Here is a 21,953-nt window from a genome sequence, read left to right as displayed (position 1 = left end):
GCTAACACCAGGCTTCTGGCCTCACTGTGGATTTAAAGGCCGGGTTCAGACCAGAACAGTCAAGTAGTTTGAAAGAACTCGACAGACTGCTTTCTCTGCTACTTCCTGAAACATCAAAGCAATGTGAATGTACTGTACTTCGGTACTAAATGTACAAATTTCTCTTTAAAAACGGCTTTGTCCTATATTCATTCACTTTCGTAAAAGAACATGATTAAAAAAAAGGTGCATCACCAAGTTTTGATAGACATTAAATTGAAGTAAAACTAAAATTTATAAAGTGTAGATTAGAAATGGTAAAGTGTCTACATCTTCACAAAACAAAATTGTCTTAAAGTGTTTTTATTTTTTTTATCCTTTCAACTTACAACACACATTACTGAAAAAAAAGTACAATTGTTGCTTTTTTAACATCTTCCCTTTGGATTCCTCAAAACGATTCGCCTCAGTGATGATCTACAGTCCAGTGATTGCTACCTGAACATAAATTATGCTTTTAACATTTCATTTTTTGACCTGATGTACCTAAGATGAGTCAAAAAGGAAGGTTTGTAATAAAGTTCTGAAGGTAGAAATGTAGGGGTTTAAATTCATGTTACAGAAAGTGAGCTAGTTGTACCTTCTTTTCATAATTTGAGTTAAAAAAAAAAAAAAAGACAGTACAGCTCCAGAAACAGCAGTAAACCAAACAGCTTCGGTTGTATGGCTATTTTCATATAAAAAAAATAAATACAAAATGTGCAGAAATATTTCAATATATACAGCATTAAAAAAAAATCCTTTTTACAGCGTGTAAATTCATTGTTTTCAACCCCAATTTAAAATAAAAGCACTCTATTCACACACCCAGGAAACATTAAAGTTTAGTGGCTCTAATCCAACCAGTTTGTAGAAAGAAATAAACATTCATGAATAATCGTCGTTTATCCACGTCGTCATCCACTGCTTCTTTTCTAAAGCACCAGGTTTCATTTTTCCATCGCTGTGGCCCGGAGTTTCCTTTTTTATCCGCACTGCGTGGTAGCGAGGTATGCTGTCGTCTTGTTTGGAGCGTCTGAAGAACCCGCACTGGTGGGAAGAGACGAGATTTAAACAAGAAGTTCTTCAGAGGTGATAAATAAAGGAGAGGAGTGCAAGATGGTTAAACATGCTGTGCGGCTTTTGCTTTACAGAAAAGGCAAGGAAAAGCGGTCTGCAGAGAACAGCGCTGCACACGGAAATACGCTGAAGCATTTCTTGGCAGAACAGACACACATTCTGCAAAAAACGACCTAATTACTGAGCACAAGCTGTTACTCTCACACAGAAGAAAAAGATGTCTCTTTTCTGCTGACGTTAGATAGAAAGTTCCTCTAAGCGAAAGCCTCCAAATGACTCTCATCTTCTGCTCAGTACAATATGTGTCTGATTGAGAGTTTCTGCATTAGGTCAGCGGGTTTGGCTGGGAAAGCGAAGCTCGTTAGCAGCTGCGGTAATAATCACACTTCATGCCAACTTTACCCCCTGATCAGAGGGAGAGAGAATCAGGCTTCATCAGAGAGTTTGTCTTTGTCAGAGGGCTGAACGTGGATCTCTGCCTTGTGATATGCAGCACTGTATTGTTCTTTAGTCGGTCTCTTGAAGAAACCGCACTGAAGAGGGACAAGGGTGGGCAAAGGTTAAGCGTGTCATCATCCACTGAATGTTTTATGACTTTTTCAATCTAAACTCACATTTCTTTTCTTCCAGATTTCAGTTTTTAATATGAATATTTGGTTCTTTTTTAAAAAAGTATTGTATTACATATTAATTGAGAAAATGTTAGTCAAACTACAACTATGCAAATGAGTGTTGGAGCTCAAAACTATTAGAGAAAAGTTAGTTGAGAGAGTTGTTCCTATAAGTCACCAAACATGTACGATTCTAACTAAGGTGCTCATTAGGTACCAACTAATTTAACATGTTTTATGCTGCTTTTCCTGACAGTTTGCACTATAATTCCCTCAGCAACAACATCAGAAGCACTTGATAAGTAATATACATCTCTTTATTTATAGCACATAGATTTATCAGGTATACCCTGTTTGGTTGCTTTGTCTTGAAAACATATTGATTCCACTTCTGTGCTTTCATATTTTGTCACATTTGAAAGAAAAACATCAGTGTTTTTTATCAGGACTTTGTGTCACAAACAAGTACAGCGTTGCTTCATGCCTGAACTTTAAAAAGTGACACTACATCAAAACAGAGAGGATGTTTAGCTACCGCTAAATGCTGATATTTGACATTAAAGTTTCCCATGTAGGAACAGGAAGAAAATAGTGAACCCAACCAATATCAGCGTATGCATTTTTCATCCGTTTTCAATAAATTAAATCTCTCTTTATTAGACATGACATCCTGCTACTCACCACACACAACCCATCTGCTTTGATGATTCAACATAATGTGTGAAATCGATCAAATATTAAAGACAATTAGTTGATGTCAATGCCTTATTTGCATCTAATTTGTGCTTTTCGCTCACCTTCCACAACAGAAACACCATCAATGCCAAAATCAAGATTCCTGCCAGAACCGCTATAAGAATGATCCACCAAGGAACTCCGAACTGAGCCACGTCGCTGTCTGGGGATACGGGCACCTTCACCTAAAACACAATGTTAAGACAAAAATGCTGACCCCAGGGGATTTATATCAAGAATGCTGAAGTTAATATTTCCATTCAGCTGATGAAGTGCTTACAGTAAAGTCAGGAGATTTCAGGATAATGTTCTGAGCCTGAGACTCAAGTACAAGTGAAGCCTTCACAACTAAAGTTATGGTTGGAAAGGAAGCATATTCCTGTGTAAAAACAGAAACAAGAGCTTTAATAATCAATCTGGGCCTCCATCAATACACTGACCAACTCTGCATGGGAAAAAAGAGGAGATAAAAATTACAATTTGTTACCTCGATGAAGGTGGAGTTCCACAAACGAGATCTCAGCTCAACTGCAGTACCATCAATCCCCTGCAGAGGGCACTTTAGCACCACACATTTGCTTTCCTTCTCACAGGACTGCAGAAAAGGAGATAAACCTATAAGCACTGCATATCTGCATGTTTAAAACAAAGCATGTTTACATCTACTCACCAAAACTTTAGTACTGCTTGAACGAAAAGCAATTTTGCCACCAAGTTTTCTTTCTTTTTTGACAATTTCCTGTTTTGTCAGGGAAGGAGATCTCTTCTGAAATCACATGTATTCATGTTAAACCAACACAGAACAAAAATGTAAATATCTGCAGGAATATTTGAGCTGAAAATAACGTTGTTTTAACACCAAATTCTTAGAAATACAAACCCAAATGTCTTTGAGAGAGTGAATTTCAGATTGAGGAGAGCAGGCGATTTTCTCAGGTCCATGAGATGTGACCTTCACCAAGTACAGAAGCCATTTCCCATCTTTATTGTCTCTGGGCCAATGAATGTGTAGAGTGACGGGGGGAGGAGAGATCGAAGGCGTCCACAAGTTACTTATCTGGAGGAGAAATTCAGATGGCCCAGCTCCTGAATAGAACTCTTAGAACAAGAATTAATGTTCTTACATAAGTTAGGACTAAACTCACCCTAAATGTAAAATTAATCAAACTTCCAGCATCCTCTTCTGTTTTCATTGCAGTTTCTGCTCTCACAACACCTCCAAAGGAAACCTGACTGGGTTTGGCTTCACTGATGGGGCAATAGAAAAACACTCAGTTTATATAAATAAAACAAAATATATATATATACATATCAATCAATGTACCTACCCACTCAATGTTAAAGGAAATTCAGTTATCACTTTGCTCTTTATTTTCACAGAGGAAATATTTTGAGAACTTGTCCTAAATGAGAAGAATACAATTTTATCAAAAGACAGCTGTAAGTAACAATATTTTTGGGGGTCAAGTACAGTTAAAAACAAACATAAATAGTTAACTATAGAAATTTACAAAGAAATCAGTTTCTAGAACTAGAAACTTAAACTAGAACATACCATATCTTAAATAAGAAAGCTGCTACTGAGTGAATCCTTATTATTATTATTATTTATTGTTAGTGAGATATTTAAAAGATAAATAAAAAGTAATACAGATGTAAGAAGCTATTCAAAAGGAAACACATTTTTTTCTTGATTTTCAAATCAAAACAATGTCTGTGGTTCACTTTGAGAGAGAGCAAAACTTTTATCAGATAATAGGAAGGAGGATCAGAGAGCAGTGAAGTTGCTTCACTTGATCCTTTTTATGCTTCAACCTCAGGGACGCAATTCGATTTGGAAATGCTGACAGCCTTTAGAAAATCTCAGACTTTAGTTATGGGTCTTCAGGTAATATCCACAAACTTGAATTTTAGTAAAGGTAGCCAAACTACTCAAGCTTATCTTTTAAAAAAATTCATTGATATTTAAAAAGTTATATCCACAATAATATTTTGTTTCAGAAAAATTAAAAACCCCGTTTTATACCATCTGATATCTCAAACATACAACGTCATTTCTGCTGTTAAAGTGCAGTTCTATGAAATGCAGTCTTCCCTTTCCAGGTTTATCGTTTTTGATTTTTTTTTGTGACTGCTGGTGAAGAGCAACCTTTTTACTCCATTTCTGAATATTAAAGTGGCACGAAAAGTCATCTATAACATCATGGTTTCCAGGTAACATGATACAGTTTATCACTGCAATATGTAAAGCTCATCTATTGAAATGAGCAGATCACTTACGTTTGGAGGTGCAGATCAATCTCAAACTCAGTGGTATTGAGTTTTACAGCATTGTGCGCAGTGCTCAGAATGATGTAAAACATGACCTTGTGTAAAAAAAAACAAAAAAAAAAACATATCTCACCTTAAAGTAGCTATAACTTGTCAAGCAACTCTTAAAAGTTCATATGTTTACCTTTGAGTTGCTCTTAAATGGGTTTCCCAGCTCACACTCTGCTTCAGATCCATTATGGTTGGCAGTACAGAGGATCTGCTTGTTTGACTAAAAAGAAAAAAGAAGTTATTTTTAAACAGCACTCACATCCAAGAAGATTTTGACCACGCGAATTCTATTCAATTAAAATTCCCAAAATAGATATAGTTCTGTTTCACTATAAAGTTGAAGATCTTAAAGCACTACATCTGCTTCACACTGCATACTATCTGCCCTTTGTCTTAAAGGCTTAAATAAGGCTTCTGCAGCCACTCGTTTTACACATTTTCCATCCATGCTGGCATAAGAGGAACCCGCATTACACAGGTCTAAACATGCTAAATGAATTTTGTAGAACATCACGTTAACTCATGACTTTGAAGAATGTGTATCATGTTTTAGGTCAAGCAGTGTTCTGCTGCATCGGGACAGCAGAACTTTGCTCTACGAGAATCCCCCCCAAGTGTTAGTCAAATTTATCAAAAAGATGGGTAGGGTTGTTTGTTTCACTTTTAGTTTTAAGCAACCGACATGCTGAGGTGAGTAAATCTTCACCAGTGTACACAAAGAATCTGCATTACTTGGAATGAGCTTAATTGATAAAAATTTTGCGTCAATGATGCAATAATATTTGTATTGCAGTTGCATTGACAATCAGTGGTACACATGAGCGACATCCACTGGCTTTGATGGCTGTGAAATTTACCACATTTTTAAACATATCTTGTGATCAAATTCTGTGTCCAATAGTGTCAAAATGTACCAAAGTGATGCTGGAGCATTATTGTTCATTATTGTCATGTCTTTCTATGGCATTGACACAAAAAGCAGGAAGTAGCGTTTAAAATTTGATTTACTGTGCATATTTAGATTACACATCTCCTACCCCTATTCAAAATTCATGACATTATGTGAGAACATGACCACATACAGTAACATCAAAAAGGAAATCTTCCTTTCACATTCAAAAACGTCCTACTGCTTGTCATGCCTGTGCTGCTGTGTTGTAAAGTTCTCACTGTGGACTCGTACTTACAGATCGAACTCCAGAATACGACAGGATTTCTGGGAATTTCCCCACAAGCTTTGCTTCGTAGGCATCGTCACCATTTTTATTGGTCACAGTCACCTTCACAGCCAAGTCCTTCTTCTCGTAAGTCAGCTTAAACTCTGGTATATTATGTGCGCTGCAGAGATACACAAACCTAAGAATCAGCTTTGAGGAAACAAAATTTCTAACATAAATTTACATTTGGAAGCTCAAAATCTTATCCAATGTAGACAAAGCAGACTTATTTATAGTAACTAAATGAAAATAAGGATTTTTTTAACTGCAGTAAATAAACTCAAGCTCAGAGCTTTGTCTTAATTCTAATTGGATTTACAAACAATTACCATGAAATGATTTTACATTATAATTTTTTTTAACAATACAAAATTTTTATTTGAACCTTTTGCTTAACGGGGTGAATTCATTCCTGCTGATTGGTATGTAGTGCAGACTGTTCTCCATTTTTAAATTGCTATAACAAATCCTTTTATTTTTACATCCCTCCTTTACAAAGTTTACCTGCAACAATAAACCAAAAACAAGATGTCATTAACAAGATAAAAATATCAGTTTCCACAAGCTGATATGAAGAAGTATTCATAACACTCCAACATTTTTACAAGTCGCATAACAACCACAAGCTTAAATTTATTTCAATGACATTTAATTTACTAGACCAGCATGAAGTAAAGCAAACATGTGAAGTAGAAGAACAGTGACACATAGTTTTGTAAATATTTTGACAACAAAAATCTGAGAAGTGTGGAGTGCATTCATATTTGGTTAATTCAGGTAATGATTTTTGGAACCAAGTTTTGGTGCACTCGTAGCTGCAAGAACCAGATTGAATAGGCAACATTTATGAACAGTTTTCAAGTATCATCAGATATAGAATTGGATTTGGGTCTTGACTTTAACTAGGTCATTCCAACACAATAATAAGCCTTGAAATCATCCTATTGTAGCTATGGTTGTGTGTTTAAGGTAAATGTCCTGCTGTCCCAGTGTTAAGTCTTCTGCAGCCTCAGATTTTCTTTCAGGTTTGGTCTGAATTTAGCTCCAAATGTTTTGCATATTATTCTTCTGTCTTTGCACAATGGTTTTCTTCTTGCAGCTCTTCCATAAAAGTCAGATTTTACACTGGATGTCTAATAGTTTTCTTGTTTTTACGTTCTCCAACATCAGCGCTGTATGACGTTGGAGAACCTGAGATTGAATTACACATTAAATACTCTATTTACTTCAAAAAGTTACCACTTTGTGTTGGTCTATCACATACAATCCCAATACAATTAACTGAACTTGATGGATGTAAAATGATAAAATATAAATAACTGAAGTGATGTGATTAATTTTGCAAGAGACTGTTAAAACTGATATGTGACTTTTTACCTCTGTGACGGCTTGCCGTGGCTGGGTGGCGTCTAAAACTGGCATTATCTGAGGTAGACCATTTCCCATTTTTTTTAGTTTTGCTTTGATAATTTCTGCAGAAACTTCAAAGACAACGCTGCGCATCTTGTCCTTAATGTTGTCCTGAGCAAATGCAACACAGTTAAAAGTTGAATAAGTTGAATATTTTCCTGTTTCAACACAATAGCCAGTAATAAAAAAAAGTCAAACTGACAAAGATCTATTGGGATTGGATTCAGACCTACATATTTTCACTGATAATATCTTTCAGGTTCAAGCTAATTTTAATCTGACAATTGTGATTTACCTTAAGCCCGACGTTTATGCTGACACACTGTCCTGCGTTTTGATTCTGGAGCTCCAAGGTGCCATTAAACTGGACGTCTGATTCAGGATGAGTCTTAGTCAGAAAAATCACTCTGGAGTTCAGTCCTTGTTTCCTGCGGTCTCCATCTGCCTCTATGAAGTAGCTGATTGCTGCAGGATCAAATTTAATCAGATGTTATTAAAACTAGTAAACATCTGTGCACCATGAAAAGTTCTTTTTGTACTCACTGAGCCTCTTGTTGTAGGATGTCGCTGTGTAGTTGAAACATGCTTTCACAGTGAAGCTAATGGTAAAAAAAGGAAAATTAACAAACAGATCATCCTGTCTGCAGAGTCTGTTTGAGTGTAAGAACATCTGAAGACCCACCAAAAACTGGAATCACAGCCAACACTGAGGTCAATTTCCTCAGGAGAAACCGTAATGTTTTTCCTGATGTTAACAATTGGTCTCGCCCTGGAAGAAGGTTGTTAAATTAAAGAATTAAAGACAACAGTAAAATCTTCATTTATTTTCCTCTTCCTCCATGTTTACCTGTAAATCAAAGCTGCATCTGACAGAGATCCTACAGCCAGGTCTGGATAAGAGTTACCATCCAGGTCCATGTTTCCTGCCAGAGAATATCCAAAATATCGAAGGCTGTGCTCTTTGCCTGAAAGGATCTGAAATGAAGAAGAAGAGATTTTAGAGAATAATGAGAAGAAAAATTAACCAGAACCCATAGAGCAGTAATACTTGTTGCATCTGCATTAGTTTAACTGCTGGGAGTAAAAGATATAATTTATAGTTATAATTAAAATGTGCTTATGGTGAAGTAAAGAATGAATATCTGGATTCAGAGTTGTTGTCTGATTGTCAAGAAGCATCTCAACATGTTTACTTTCACAAGAGGAGCATTACAGCAAAAGCTATAATGCTCCACTTGCTATATAGTGGATAGATATAAGGAAAAAGACAGAAGGTGGAACAAAAAGTTAAGAAAGAATGAAGAATAAAGAGAATACAACATCCTAGTCTGCTTTACAATTGCAGAAAGAGAGAGAAAAACAGAGAACTAAGAAACCACAGCGACCAACAACATACAGTATGTATAAATAATGTCACTGAAATTGAAATTATTTATATTGAAATTATTATAATTGAAAAATTATTGGCAGCCACAGTCCAAAATAGAGAGCATCTGTACACATGAATCCAAACTCGTCTAAGTTTAAAATAACAAGCTAAAAGTTAGATTCATGTCACTTGAGCGATAAAGTCCAACTTGTTCAGCTTTCAACAGAGGTACACATATAATCCACAATACAAAATTATGATACTAAAACAAAATGTTATTAGAACCAACCTGTGCAGGAGTTGTTTTTATCCCTTGTGCAGATCCATGATAAATGTAGACTCTTCCTGCCCCCTCATCGTCCTGTGGAGCTCCAACTGCAATATCTACACAGGTATAATTGCTGATTATTTATATACTCAAGCTGCTGAGACTGCAAAGGTTTATTCACTCCTTTACAGAATCATGTCCCTATTCCTTACCAACATGTAAGGATCCAAAGTTGTCTGATCCAGCTTTCACTTCTAAACTGGGCCTTATTACATTTTAAGTACAACTTCTGTGTATTTAACAGGGATTAATGCGATAGACCAACCCATTAAAGCATAGCATTTCAAAGTGGAAAAAACAATGATGGTATAAATTAAAGTGTCCTGCATTATTGTATCCCACCCCTAAATCAATATTTTTCAGAAGCACCTGTTGCTGCAATTTTATGTCCAAATCTATTGGGGTATGTCTCTGCCAGCTTCGCACATCTAGATTAAAATATTCCTCCATTTTTCTTTTTAAAGCATTTCAGTCTCTGACTGAATGGACAGAGTCGACAAGACCAGTTTTCAAGTTTTGCTAAGTTTTTTATGAGTGTCCTATATTTGGCCCTAAGAAACCCAATCAAGTATGGCCATCTTGTTGCAAAAGAAAAGCATACACACAGTATGATGCTGCCACCATCATGTTTCAAGGGTCGGGCTGCACATTTAGGATGCTGTGCAGTGTCAGATTCATCCTTCCATAGTAGTGGGGGAACTGGCGCCTATCATTAGCTGTCAATTAGCCTGTCTAAAGAGTCAACAATTTTAAATGTAGCTTCCTTCACTGTCTTTTTTCTATAAAAAACAAATTTCTTAAGTGCATGACTGACAATTGTCAGGCCAACAAATTTTCCTAATTAATTGTGGTTTTACTCTCTTCTTGATAACTTTTAAAAATCAGTCAGCAAGTGCGAAATGCCCGAAAACAAGATTTATGTTTCAAAGCAGATAAATTACCATTAAATGAGTCCTGATTAACATCCCCGATGTTTTCCACTGCCAGTCCGAACACTGAATCTTTGGTCCCGTTTAGGCGAATCGGAGTTACGTTATCCCACTGTCCTGCTGTGTTGATATAAACATAAACGGCTCCACCGATGTCTGTGTCCTTCATGTAGAAGTAAGGGGCTCCCACGACAATGTCTTGCCATCTAAATCATATACAGAAAATATAGGGACACTGTTAGCTTGCAGCACCATCAACGATTACAGGAGAATTTTCCTCATCTGATGTAATTCTAATGTAATGTAAGGTTTTAGGCCAAAACTTGGGCCTGTTCATAACTTCAGTTCTTTGTGAATAAAAGGAACCCCAGAGCATGACGGTGCCTCCACCGTAGTTCACTGTAGGAACAAGGTTCCTTCTGTGACAAATGTTTAATTTTAAACCAAAAGATCCCATTTGGATTCATAACACATTCAGCAATGGAAGACTTTGGAGGATTTTATCTAGGCCTCGATGTTTTAATTGGAAGAAAATAATTCTGTCTTGCCGGCTCTACACAGGCGCACCACCAGCACTTGTTGGAAATTCCTGCAGCTCCTCTAGTGCTGCTGTCCTTACAACCTCCCTGACTAATTTCAGTTTCAGTTCATCTCTTCTTCAATTTTTGAGAAATTTCTGGTTTGGGGAATCTACCAGTTGTCATATACAATGATCATATATCCTTTGTAGCTGATTTGCAAACTAAGATGTAGCTGAAGGCCACAAATGAATCCAACAAAACTTAACTTAATTTCAACTATTGTAACTGGTATAAGCTATACTGAAAAAAAACAACAAAACGTTCCCTACCCATCACCATTCAGGTCAACCACGGCCACATCGTATCCAAATGAGGATCCCAGTCCCGGCCCATGCAGAAGTTGCTCCACTACGAGTTGCTCGATAAATTTTTTCTTCAGCAGGGCTACAAGTCCCTTGTGATTGGCTCTCGGTGCGCCAGCCACCACGGTCAGGTCACGGCTCTTCATGATGTGGTGCCCGGTGTCCAGAGAGAACCCTTTAGTTGAAACATCAATATGGAGCAAAAACTATTTAACTTATAAGGAGAATGGAAAAAAAGATGGCAACTACACATTAGTTTGATCTCATTGAAACTGACATAATTTCAGGTCACAGTTTGACAAAGACCTCAGTTGTTTCTCTTCTACCTCTTCCTCTTTCTAGTCTATGCCCAAACATGTTAGACAAACACGCAGGCTGGTGTAGGATGTCCTAAATCTATGCATTTTGGAGGCAGGTTTTCCCAATATAGGTTGCTTTAGTCAATCCAAATGTTACTCTCCACCCAGATTGAGTAAAATCTACTCAATCAATGTGTGTGTGTTTGTGTGTTGATTTGAGAGGAACCAACATACACACACGTTGGCTGCTGCTTGTGATCTTGTAAGTTGTTTGAAGCACATTATTGCACATCTTATGTAAAACCCTTGGTATGATATATATTAACACCTCAAGTTTTGCAGCAAACAGTCGGAAACTGTCATTACAAAGTAGCCCAAGTGATACACAAACATTATGTACAGTCTGTTTTTTAGGTAAATAACTCACCAAGGTAGCTGTGGGCTGACACAGGGTTGTTGGGGTGTTTAAAGTTGTCGTTGTCGTTTTCATACTCATACGGTCCATCGTTATATATACCCCTTTCTATCAACGTGATGTTTTTTTGTTCCACTCGTACCATCCCTGGAGATAATTTCAAAAAATAAAACTTTGATGCAACAACACTGGGTGCAGAAAAATGGTTAAGATAAAAACAGTCTAAGGCAGGGGTGCCCAAAGTCGGTCCTGAAGGGCCGGCATTCTGCATGTTTTAGTTCTCTCCCTGGTAGTACCAACAACCTTTTCAGCATGTCAATGTTCTTCTTAGGCCTTCTAACGAGCCATCATTTGATCCAGGTGCGTTAAACCAGGGAGAGAATTAAAACATGCAGGATGCCGGCCCTCGAGGACCGACTTTGGACAACCCTGGTCTAAGGAATATATAATGATAATGACCTTTCCAGTTTCTTGCTCCTGGGGCTCCAAACACCACATAATGGTAGTCCTTGGTGAAGGTGACCCCCAGACCTTGTTGACACACTCCATACCATGCATGGTCGGTTTCTCCTCGTCTCCCTTCACAAAATTTCCATTGACCTCCATCCATATCATCGTAGTTGATGGTCAAATTCTGACTGAAGACATAACAGCGACCGAGGACAGACTGGGAAACTCTGCTATGCTTTTGATATCGATGCGCACATGTCTGAAACGAGATCATCCAGAGTTCAGCAACGCAGAGCAATAAGAAGACACAGTGAGCAATAGTACAAAAATGTGTTGTGACGTACCACAACCTTTCCCCCGGGTCCCTGACTCTGCACAGACACACCCATCCACTGGTCCTGCTTACTCTCCTGCCTTGGATCCTCTTTCAGTTGAGGCAACCAAAGAGAAAGAAACAAGACTTGTGTTATTCAAACAGGCAGGTAGGATAGTAGGTATGTAGGCAGGTCGATTGGTTTCTCACCGTCATTATCAAATTCAATGCGCTCACAATTATCAGACTCAGAGATTTCGCACTTAAAAAGGCCCCCAGTCACATTGGATTTTTGGTTTTTTAAAGCCTTGGCTCTCGGGGCACCAATTAGTAACCTGAGAAAACAAAAACACAACAAAACATTTTATTTTAAAGATTGTACGCTAGCTTCCACCGTCATAATGCTGCATTTGAGATTCGATCACAATCAAATACAGTGGACCCTCGTTTTTCGCGGGGGTTACGTTCCAAAAAGAACCCGATACGCGAAATCCGTGAAGTAGAAAACCTTTATTTTTTTTTACAATTATTATACAATGAAATACTCCATAATACATTAAAACCAAAGAACAAAACCCTTTTACAAGCCCAAGCATTTGTTTAACAAAAAAAGTAGCTCCTGTATAAACGTTTTTTGGGTTGTTTTTTTTTACAAATAACTACTGTACTGTAAAATAATAATTTTAATAATCAATACGAACTGAAGGCTTCAAATTGCGGAGATCAGCACCGCGACCCGAGTCATTGGATTAGAACGGGAGAAAATGAAAAATGATTATGAAAAAAAATACAAAATACAGTAGGACAAATAGTGACTCGCGTGTATTTCACTGCTCTTCTGACTGAATCGCTGCATCCTGACTCCGCTCTGCAGCGTTTTTTTCTTCTAAAGCCCGCGGTGCAGGTGTGTGTTTTAGTTTTTTAGTTGTTGTCGCTCTTTTTTTCTTCTGGCAAAAAGATTCTTGAAATTGGCAAGCTGTTTTACGTACGTGTACATATTACCCTCAAAGTTATTGACACACAGGTAGAGAAGAAGCGGAGAGACTGTTTAGCCAATCAGAATGCAGAACACAATGCACGATGCAAATCTGTGAAGCAGCGAGATCGCGAAAGGTGAACCGCGTACACTGTACACACTTTTCAAAAAGGTTACACAGAAGCATTTTGTTGTAGATGGAATATTTTGTTCATATCAACAGTAACAATGACAGCAAGCAAGCCCAGACAACAGAATATAATTAGAATTTTAATTTATTTTTGTCCGTCCTAGTACCGTTTACCAAATTAAGAGAAAATGATCAGTAAACTAACCTCTCACACTCATTTGTCTGGGTTTTATGTCGCCCTGTCCACAGCTGCGACTGTCAAAAATGAAACAACAGCGGCATCCTGTTTTGTTAAGCCACAACATCTCTTTTCATTTCTATGAAGTGACCTTTGTTGCATACCTCACTGATGCACAGTTTCCTCTCAGCAGTCTCACTATCAAGTCCATTTGTTCAAAGCATATCAGAAGAAAAAACAGATTCACAAAGACATAACCAATATAGAACTGTTCATACACAAATATTACAATAAAAAGGAACAAACATATAGAGCAAAAGCCCAAACTTCCCAAAAATACTAGTTAAATTAGCAAAAGGACAATTAAGACGAAAACATTTTCCTGATATCCCGAGCAACAATAACTATAAATGTTTCAAGTCCATTTGAGAGGAACACAAAAAACTGATTACATGCCAGAGTTTTTATTCTATTTTTGTCCATAAATTTCGACACATCAAAACCTGTTTATTTGCATAAATAGTACAGTTACAGAAAAAAAAAAAACTACCGGTAAGTACATCTTTGTTGCTTCAGCTGCATCTTAGACAGTAGCAGCCAAATCAAAGGTTGCCAATTGAACACCTTTGATTATGTAAAACATCATCTAGTGTTATCACCTGAATAATGGCAAGATTTAACTTTACGTTGTGCAATTCAAATAGTATCAGCATATGAGTTGTTCCCCCACACTGCAAAAACACAAAATCTTAGCAAGTAGTTTTGGTCTAGTTTCTAATTCCACTGGCCGATTATTTCACTTATAACAAAACATTTTCCCATGTTATAAGTGAAATAATCTGCATCAAGTATTTTTCATCAGTATTAAAGGATTATTGACTCTATTCAAGCTCCTATATCTTGCTGAAAAGCTACTTATGAGCTAGCTTTGTCTTATTTTAAGTTCACTAAGATATTTCCACTAAAAACTAGACCAAAATTGTTGGTAAGATCTTGAGTTTTTACAGTGCATGCTGGTAAACAGCAGCTTCTAGCACAAAGAAACACCAACACCGCAGCCTGTAAACACCAGGTAATTGTTGAGAATTGATTAAGTTTGCAGGTGTCCACATGCCCCCAAAATCTGGATTTTCATCATGTGACAGGTCTGGAGCTTACAGGTGTTTGTGTTAACACAATGCCAGGATGGAAAGACATCAGCAACAACCTTAGAGACAACTTCTATTCAACCCAAAATCAAGCTTAAAAACCAAAAAGTTTGATCGTCTTACCTTTACTGACCTGAGTTATCATTTTAATCTTACTAAAATTCTGTATGGTACGATGAGAAAAAGACCCACTGAACTCAGGATTTCATCTGTTAACACGATGGTGGAGGGGTGATGATTTGGCAGCCGCAGTTGTTAAGTAGACCATGAACTCCTCTGTGTGTCAAAGTGTTTTAGAGCCAAATGTGAGGCCATCTGTCAGCTGAAGCTCAGCCCAAAGTGGGTCAGAAGTAGACAATGCATTTCGGTGATTTCTCAACAATGCAGTTATTATGTCCAACCTCAGGCTGAACTCAAGCTGCCACAGAGCGCCAACAAGGAGGACACTGTGTCTCATGGCTGACTCATACCACTGGTCGAGGGGTAGATGATAATCAACACAATTTTGAATTTATCAAAGGGCTTAATAGATGGTTATTTAGGATTCATTCTCTTCAAAAGGTGTTTGACATCAAGGAGTTATACATCATCTGGACTTTGGATCGGAACTTTGGAAGGTTTTAGGAGTCTCTCAGTAGACATTTATGGCCAAAAGAAACATACTTGTAAAGTTCTACCTATATGAATGAATTTTCACATGATGAGACGGCAACTGTCAAGCAACTCTCTGACTGACGCTGTCAAAGTTGTGAAAATGTGCAAAGTAAAACCACAGTCTAGCTCGTGTTTCCTGTCAAAGTTCATGAAGCAATCAGCTATAAGAGGTACACCAGCTCCTGATTACAGGGCTTCTTCTTATACTGAGGAACTTAAAGTTCAGTATTTCTTTCCTGTCAGAGAACTTCAGTACCCGTCATTTCTAGACCATCTAAAAGGCTCCTCACCTGCTGAACCAGCTCACAGTTCCAGTGCATGAGGCAGTAACACCTCTACCTCTAATTATTACTACCATTTATTTTCTTTTCAATAGAAGATTCTGTGTTTTCTGGGTGTTTTCACAGAACCCAGATTCTGGGTTCTGTGTTTCTTTTCAAACACAGAACCCACTGGTTCTGTGTTTGCATCTCCCTTTAGAGCGCTCAGCCTGCATCCGACTGAAGCAGATGATTGATTAAAGAGAGTGGTTTTTCTCAATCATCGGATATTTCATACAATCTGTTCTACTACCATTGTAAATATGACAATGTAATAAATTAAACAACAGACTGTTGGGCTGTTTGTAATTGGAGTCAAACCTGACTGTATGTGGATTGTATTGGACCACAGATTACTTTTGTTGTGAATATCTATTCATATTTATAAGTTTTCTTCTAAAATCTCATATCCACTGTTCAAATCTACATCTATATAAATGTCATAAAACCTTTACAGCTTCAAGAGCTTTAAGATAGAGGTTGTCAGACTGAAAGATTAAGCAGCAGTGAGATCAGGTTGTTGTTCTTATCTAATTAGTTCACAAAAAAACATTAAATAACCTAAAAATGAGAAGCTACAGAGTCATGTGTGCATTACCAAACTCACCATTCTTAAACTCACAATAGTTTATTTCTTCAAATGTGGGAGAGGAAACCCTGCCCACCCTGTTCTCCTCCCCGCAACCTTGCTGTTTCCTCTCAAACCCATCTATTGATCTGTGATGCAGTGCTGTGGCTCCTCGTTAGCTCAACAAGGACCAGAGGCATCCAAACACACCACAGGACACTTTACAGCCAGCTCCAATTTCATATTTGCACCTTTCTGCATCAGAGCCTGATTAAAGAGATAATATCATAATCTAGTATCACAATCTGATTGCTGCACAATTTAAAAAAAAAAGGTCATATGATGAGCGCATTCTTCAAAGACAAACAAAAATAAATAATAGTAGATACAAACAATATACAGTATATTGTACATGTTCATCTTAACCAACAGCATCATCACAATTTTCATAACAGTATTACAATTCTGCACACAAAGACCTCCTTGGCATTTCCTTTTAAGTTTTTAATTTCTGCTGTTGGGACATAGCTTGGGTCGTTTTTACCAAATATTGGGTCAAATATTGTGGCCCAGTTTTGTTGGGTTGGAGAAGAGACCAGAAGAAGCTTCATGATTGTTTACAGGCTGTCATTTTGAAGCATACCTTTTCAACGGGATGAAATTAAGATATGATAAGATGTTTAAATTATGCACTTATGATAAAGCTGTTTTTGATCATATTTTCAGGAAAATAAACCTAGACCTAACGCATTAGAAATGCGGCAACAATCACATTGATCAGGTTTTAAAATCTAGAAGTCATTTTCAGCTAAGATCCTCATCAAAACATTATGTCTCTCACTGTAGAGTAAATGAAAACGGGTAGAGGTCAGTATGGACTCACAAAGTTACCTCACAGGACGTCTTGGCGCACCAAGACTCCCGCAGCTGTACCTTCTTTAGCTAGAGGAGCCTCCACAGCTGTTCTCACTGATTCACTTTACACAAAATACTCTGGCTGCTGCTGACCTGCAAACAGCTGGACACGCATCACAGAAGAAGGTGCAAATATTCAGCATCACATCAATTGAGCAATAAAGTCCACAAGTTTCTATATTCTCTGCTTTAAGTCAAACTTCCTTATCGCTAGGGAAGTTTGACTGGAATGTCTCAGTTGATGATTCACCGATTCCTTTAATCTATCGGGTTACATGCCCACAGATGGTCATGCATGTCCAGTCTAATGGCCTTTTTCTCTGGTTTCGCTGAGAGAATCCAGATCATTTACTCAACATCTTATTCATCCAGGAGGTATCTGACTGCTTCTCCTGTGGTAAATCAGGAATCCTCTTTCACTCAGCCTAACATTATCTAAAAAACGTGAGAGATTTTTATTTAAACTACTAAAAACCTCATCAGATTTAGTGTCTAAGAGTTTTGTACAACAGCTAAACAGGCTCCCTATCAGATAAGAGGAACACTACCCACATGTTCACGTCTCCTTCTCACAGGGAAAAAAAGCGTGCATGCAGGATTGTGTAAAGTCTCCTTCTTCGCCTCACATAAAGGATTAGAATAATCCCATCAAGGCTAGAAGTGAAAACTGGCAGAAATTTGCAGCTGCCAGCAATCATTATCAAACATTTGGTTCACACAAGCTCAGAGAAGACAGATGGGGCGAGCGTGGTACTTTGCTGTGTTGTGGTTTTCATAAAGTTAGTGTTTCTTAAAGTTTTACAGCAGAGTTAGTCATTACCCTCGTCTGTGCGCTCCGCTGAGCTTCTGTATGTTTTTGGCTTATTAGCCCATGGATCAGGTGAAAATTTAGAAAAGATGAGATAATCCTTTTTTAATCCCGTGAGTGGGAAAGTTAGGCTGACACAGCAGGTAGTTTTCAGTACAAAATAAGAATAACAGAGATAACACAACAGAATGAAAAAATGGTGCCATGTAAAAATAAACACTTTACAAGCTAAGCTAGAAATGAACTGTAAATACAAAAATATCAATGAATACACAAAAAGATACACACATAAGATAAAGATTAAGTCCTACATAAGAAGGATCAATAAAGTGTCAAATACCAGATGATCTCGGTATCAGAACAACTTCACTGTTTTTCTGACAGCTATTTTGATAAATTGTCTCCGAAGTAAATCATCTAAACTGAGCTGAAAGTTCTTCCTAAATGTTTTCAATGAATAAACATTGGAGAAGAGTTTCTGTTTTCCAATAAGCTATGACATTTTAAATTTGATACCAGTGATGAAATTTAGAAAACAACTACAAGACAAAACAGCTTAAAATTGGAATAGCTAAATGTTTTGATTGGAGGCCTAAATGTTTCGAGCTCTAGAATAACTCTGCACAAGTATGGAGGGAAACATTTATTTTAGGCAACATTCAATGCAGGGTATTTTTTATTTTTACTAAATGATTAAGATGAGCTTCAACAATGTGGAAAATAATAGACAACTTGTATCTCCTTTTACAAGTTGTCTATTATCAAATGACCAAGGTGAGGATGCGGCTGGTTGCCATGGAATCTCAACAAAGGCCAGTGGTCAGACATCGCTGACTAAGTTGTGACACTGATTTCTTAGGAAAGTCACGTTTGTCATACTTTTTACCTGTTAATGGACAACAGGTTAAAAATGTGACTGATACTAAAAAGAGACTCCAGTGGAGGTAATAAAGTTCTCCTCTTTGAGAAAGACTGTAAGACTAAATGACTAAACAGCTCAAGAAGGGCATTTCCAAACATAAAACTCTGACATTTTTAATTTGAGATAAGAAGCAAGAAAAGGGACAACAAACATTGTTGTTTTATGCTGAGATGTTGAGGAATTCATATACACTTCTAAACAGAAATTTCTGAAAATGCCCCATTTGCTATGTAAAAGTAACATGCATAAATGTTACAGTGATGTAATATTTAACAATAATTTGAGCAGAAAATAACCACTGACTTCTCTATATTCTGACTAAGCTATGTTTATCTGTCTCTGGTTATTTGTCTTAGTCTCATTTGAGCAGACAGCTGTTTTCTACAGTTTTATAGCTAGAGGGATAATGTAAAATCTCCAGATGTTAAAATGAATAGCATAGTCCAAAACTGTCAATTAATATTTGGTATGTGTAAAGGAAGAAAAGCAACTTCTCCCTTTATTTTCTAATCTTCCAATGTCAGGCTGCATTCAGTCAGGTAAAGGACTTCCACATAACCAGCTATTTGCAACAGGCACCTTTGAACCCTGACTTTGGCTTTAAGGCAGTGTTACTTGACATGCTATTGGATGGTGTTTGCAAAACAGCCAATCCAGGAGCACCACTACATTTCCTTAGCTCTCGGGTCCATAATGCTAACAGATAAACGTGCTCTAGAGTGTGTATGTGTGTTTTTAAGTGAGTTGTCAGCAGTCAATTTAGTCAAAGAACATTTCTGTCAAAACAATAACAGCTTCTTGTTTTCACATTTACTATGCTGTGCTTGCAGTGTTTTTCATCAAAGAAAGTCTTTAATTATTTAAAATATATCCCATGTGTTACAAAGATGTATTACACTTCACGTTATTCATATTGAAGTCTATTGCTTGGCAGGATGTTTTTTCACATTATGCTGATAATCAAGCTCATATTACTCAATAATTATAATAAATGTTTGTCCCATTATATTCCAAGAAGATACCAAACCTTAGCACTGAGACTTTAGTGGATTTCCTAATTATCACTTTATTTTGAAAAGCAAAAGTTCAGTTTCATGAGCCACACTCAGGCATGATTCCTGCTAGACCTGCAGATTTTTTAAAAATGGCTTAAATAGAACCTGTCTGACAACATGATGTAGGCTGAAAAATCTCAAGAGAAATTGAAGAAAAATGACAAGCTGTCATTCTTCAAAGGTTACCAAGACATTCCTAACGCTTTAAGACTCCACTGAACCACAGAGAGAAAACCTTCCAGGCAGGGAGTGCGACTCAGTCACAATGAACCTGTAAAATCATCTAAACTATTTCAGATCCCACTTGACTCAGTTAAGGTCAGAGTTCATGAGTAATAAAGAGACTGGACAAAAATGGCATACATGGAAAAGTTCCAAAGAGAGAGTGAGTCTTGCATTGCCACAAAAAAAACACCTTAATGACTCTCAAGACTTTAAAGAAAATATTCTGTGGACTGACAAGACACAGAGTGGAACATTAAAGTTCTTTATTATTTGCTATTTTTGTAAAATAGGACACACTTGGACACATCTGGCTTATGCATGGAATCAATCCATAGATGCATTTTAGCAGAAAGCTGCCACAGCTTTCTGCTGAAGGAGTCTGTGAAGAGACAGTCCTGCTCTCTGCTCCTACCTGCAGAAAACAAACTATCAAGCCAGTGTCATGTTTCTGGACTCTGTTTGCCTGACAAACATAACATCACTTGCACAGCTCTAGATCACTTCAGATCAGCCAACAAGATTATGCCGCCAATAAGTGAGGTTTCCTCTCCTCTAACACCTGAGATTTGCCAAAATTGTATCATTTTGAAGTGAACCTTTTCGTTATCCCTACAATCAGTTAATAGAAAATCAGGATGTTAAAGTGCTGCAAAATACTGAAAAAGGTTTACTAGTGTAGCTGTCAGATTTACTTGCCAGGGAGCAATTTGGTAGTAAACTGTTTTGTTTGATTCAAACTCTGAGGTGAAGACACGCAATAAAAAAAAATCTGCAAAGTAGGTGTAAAACTGAAGAGAAGCAGATGTTCCACCTCTGGCTGTGCTCCCTGATCTGAACCTTTCACAAACACATTTGCATGATAGTTAGATCCACTGTAAAACCACTTTTTTTGTTCTTTCTTCTCTTTCCATTTCACGTTTCACGCATCATTCTAACTTTAGAAACAAAAGTACCAAGAAGCTCTGAGAGGTTGGGGGCCTTTTCCTGTAGCTTCAATGAATGTGTTGCAGCTCAGTCTAAAAGTATAAATGTTGGATGGATGTAGAAATCCTTCAAACGAAACAGCCCATAATCGACAAAACCTTTGATGAGGGTTTAACTTCAGGAAGGAAAGAGGATTAGACCAAAAACACTTAAAAGGTTTTTATTATCTCCTGCTGCAGAGGATCTCTCGCGTTTTAACATTTGTAAATATAAACCAACTGCAAAGTTTATTTAAATTTTCTGTTTAATTTAAAGTGATTTTATATACCTTTAAATTCTCTTATTCCCTCCGGTGGTCTCTCTCCAGAACTGCGCTATTCAATGGGTAATTAAATAAAAGCAGAGTGAACACTTACAGGACTTTATTCGGGTTGACTTGCTGGTGCAAGGCGAGGGAGAAGCCGAAGAGAGACCCCGGCTCCCCGCCTTTCCTGATGACATGACGGGTGTCCAGGTTGAAAGCGCGCAGTCCGCTCGGCTCCAGCAGATGACAGAGAAGGAAAAGCGCAGCCTGGACAGCAAAGTGTCCTCTCTGCTGCAGCAGCACCATGGCAGCGACGTCCACACTAGTCCAGGAGGTAAGAGCCCGGGGGTCCCGCTGCTCTTCCACCCTTACTCACTTTGTTAATGAGGACAGCAGCCGGCTGTTTAACTGGTTGCTCCACAGCGCCCCTTTCGGCCGTCTAAACGG

The 21,953-nt window shown here is 37.6% G+C and overlaps 1 protein-coding gene across 4 annotated transcripts; it reads right to left on the bottom strand.

Moving 5' to 3' along the window:
* Window positions 1–326: 326 nt before the first annotated feature.
* Window positions 327–21,895, bottom strand: itga6a (integrin, alpha 6a). 4 transcript variants are annotated; one of them, XM_028023041.1, is made up of 26 exons: window positions 21,619–21,894; window positions 12,590–12,714; window positions 12,411–12,490; window positions 12,076–12,325; window positions 11,629–11,763; window positions 10,870–11,077; window positions 10,032–10,225; window positions 9,052–9,146; window positions 8,241–8,368; window positions 8,076–8,162; window positions 7,937–7,992; window positions 7,689–7,858; window positions 7,361–7,504; window positions 6,369–6,487; window positions 5,954–6,104; window positions 4,900–4,986; window positions 4,725–4,810; window positions 3,773–3,847; window positions 3,590–3,692; window positions 3,325–3,501; window positions 3,115–3,210; window positions 2,932–3,039; window positions 2,725–2,823; window positions 2,507–2,629; window positions 1,483–1,631; window positions 932–1,068 (listed from the first exon to the last, which is right to left on the bottom strand). In XM_028023041.1, exons 1-25 carry the CDS (start codon window positions 21,810–21,812, stop codon window positions 1,524–1,526), a joined length of 3,198 nt encoding a protein of 1,065 aa, XP_027878842.1. In that variant the 5' UTR covers window positions 21,813–21,894; the 3' UTR covers window positions 932–1,068; window positions 1,483–1,523. The 4 variants fall into 4 exon arrangements, with proteins under 4 accessions (XP_027878838.1, XP_027878842.1, XP_027878839.1 ...); XM_028023039.1 differs by having other exon boundaries at window positions 954–1,068; window positions 1,501–1,631; XM_028023037.1 differs by lacking the exon at window positions 1,483–1,631 and having other exon boundaries at window positions 327–1,068; window positions 21,619–21,895.
* Between the last annotated feature and the right edge of the window lie 58 nt (window positions 21,896–21,953).

Source organism: Xiphophorus couchianus, chromosome 7 (assembly GCF_001444195.1).
Source record: "Xiphophorus couchianus chromosome 7, X_couchianus-1.0, whole genome shotgun sequence".
Lineage (NCBI taxonomy): Eukaryota > Metazoa > Chordata > Actinopteri > Cyprinodontiformes > Poeciliidae > Xiphophorus > Xiphophorus couchianus.
Note: the sequence above shows the minus strand (reverse complement) of the source record. Positions and strands in the feature narration are given on the sequence as shown.

Coding starts and splice junctions, on each gene's coding strand:
- itga6a (XM_028023037.1), bottom strand. CDS start 21,812: ATGGTGCTGCTGCAGCAGAGAGGACACTTTGCTGTCCAGGCTGCGCTT. Junction 9,147..10,031: donor TAATCAGGACTCATTTAATG/GTAATTTATCTG, acceptor ATACCTGTGTAG/ATATTGCAGTTGGAGCTCCA. Junction 8,369..9,051: donor TAAAAACAACTCCTGCACAG/GTTGGTTCTAAT, acceptor TCTTCATTTCAG/ATCCTTTCAGGCAAAGAGCA.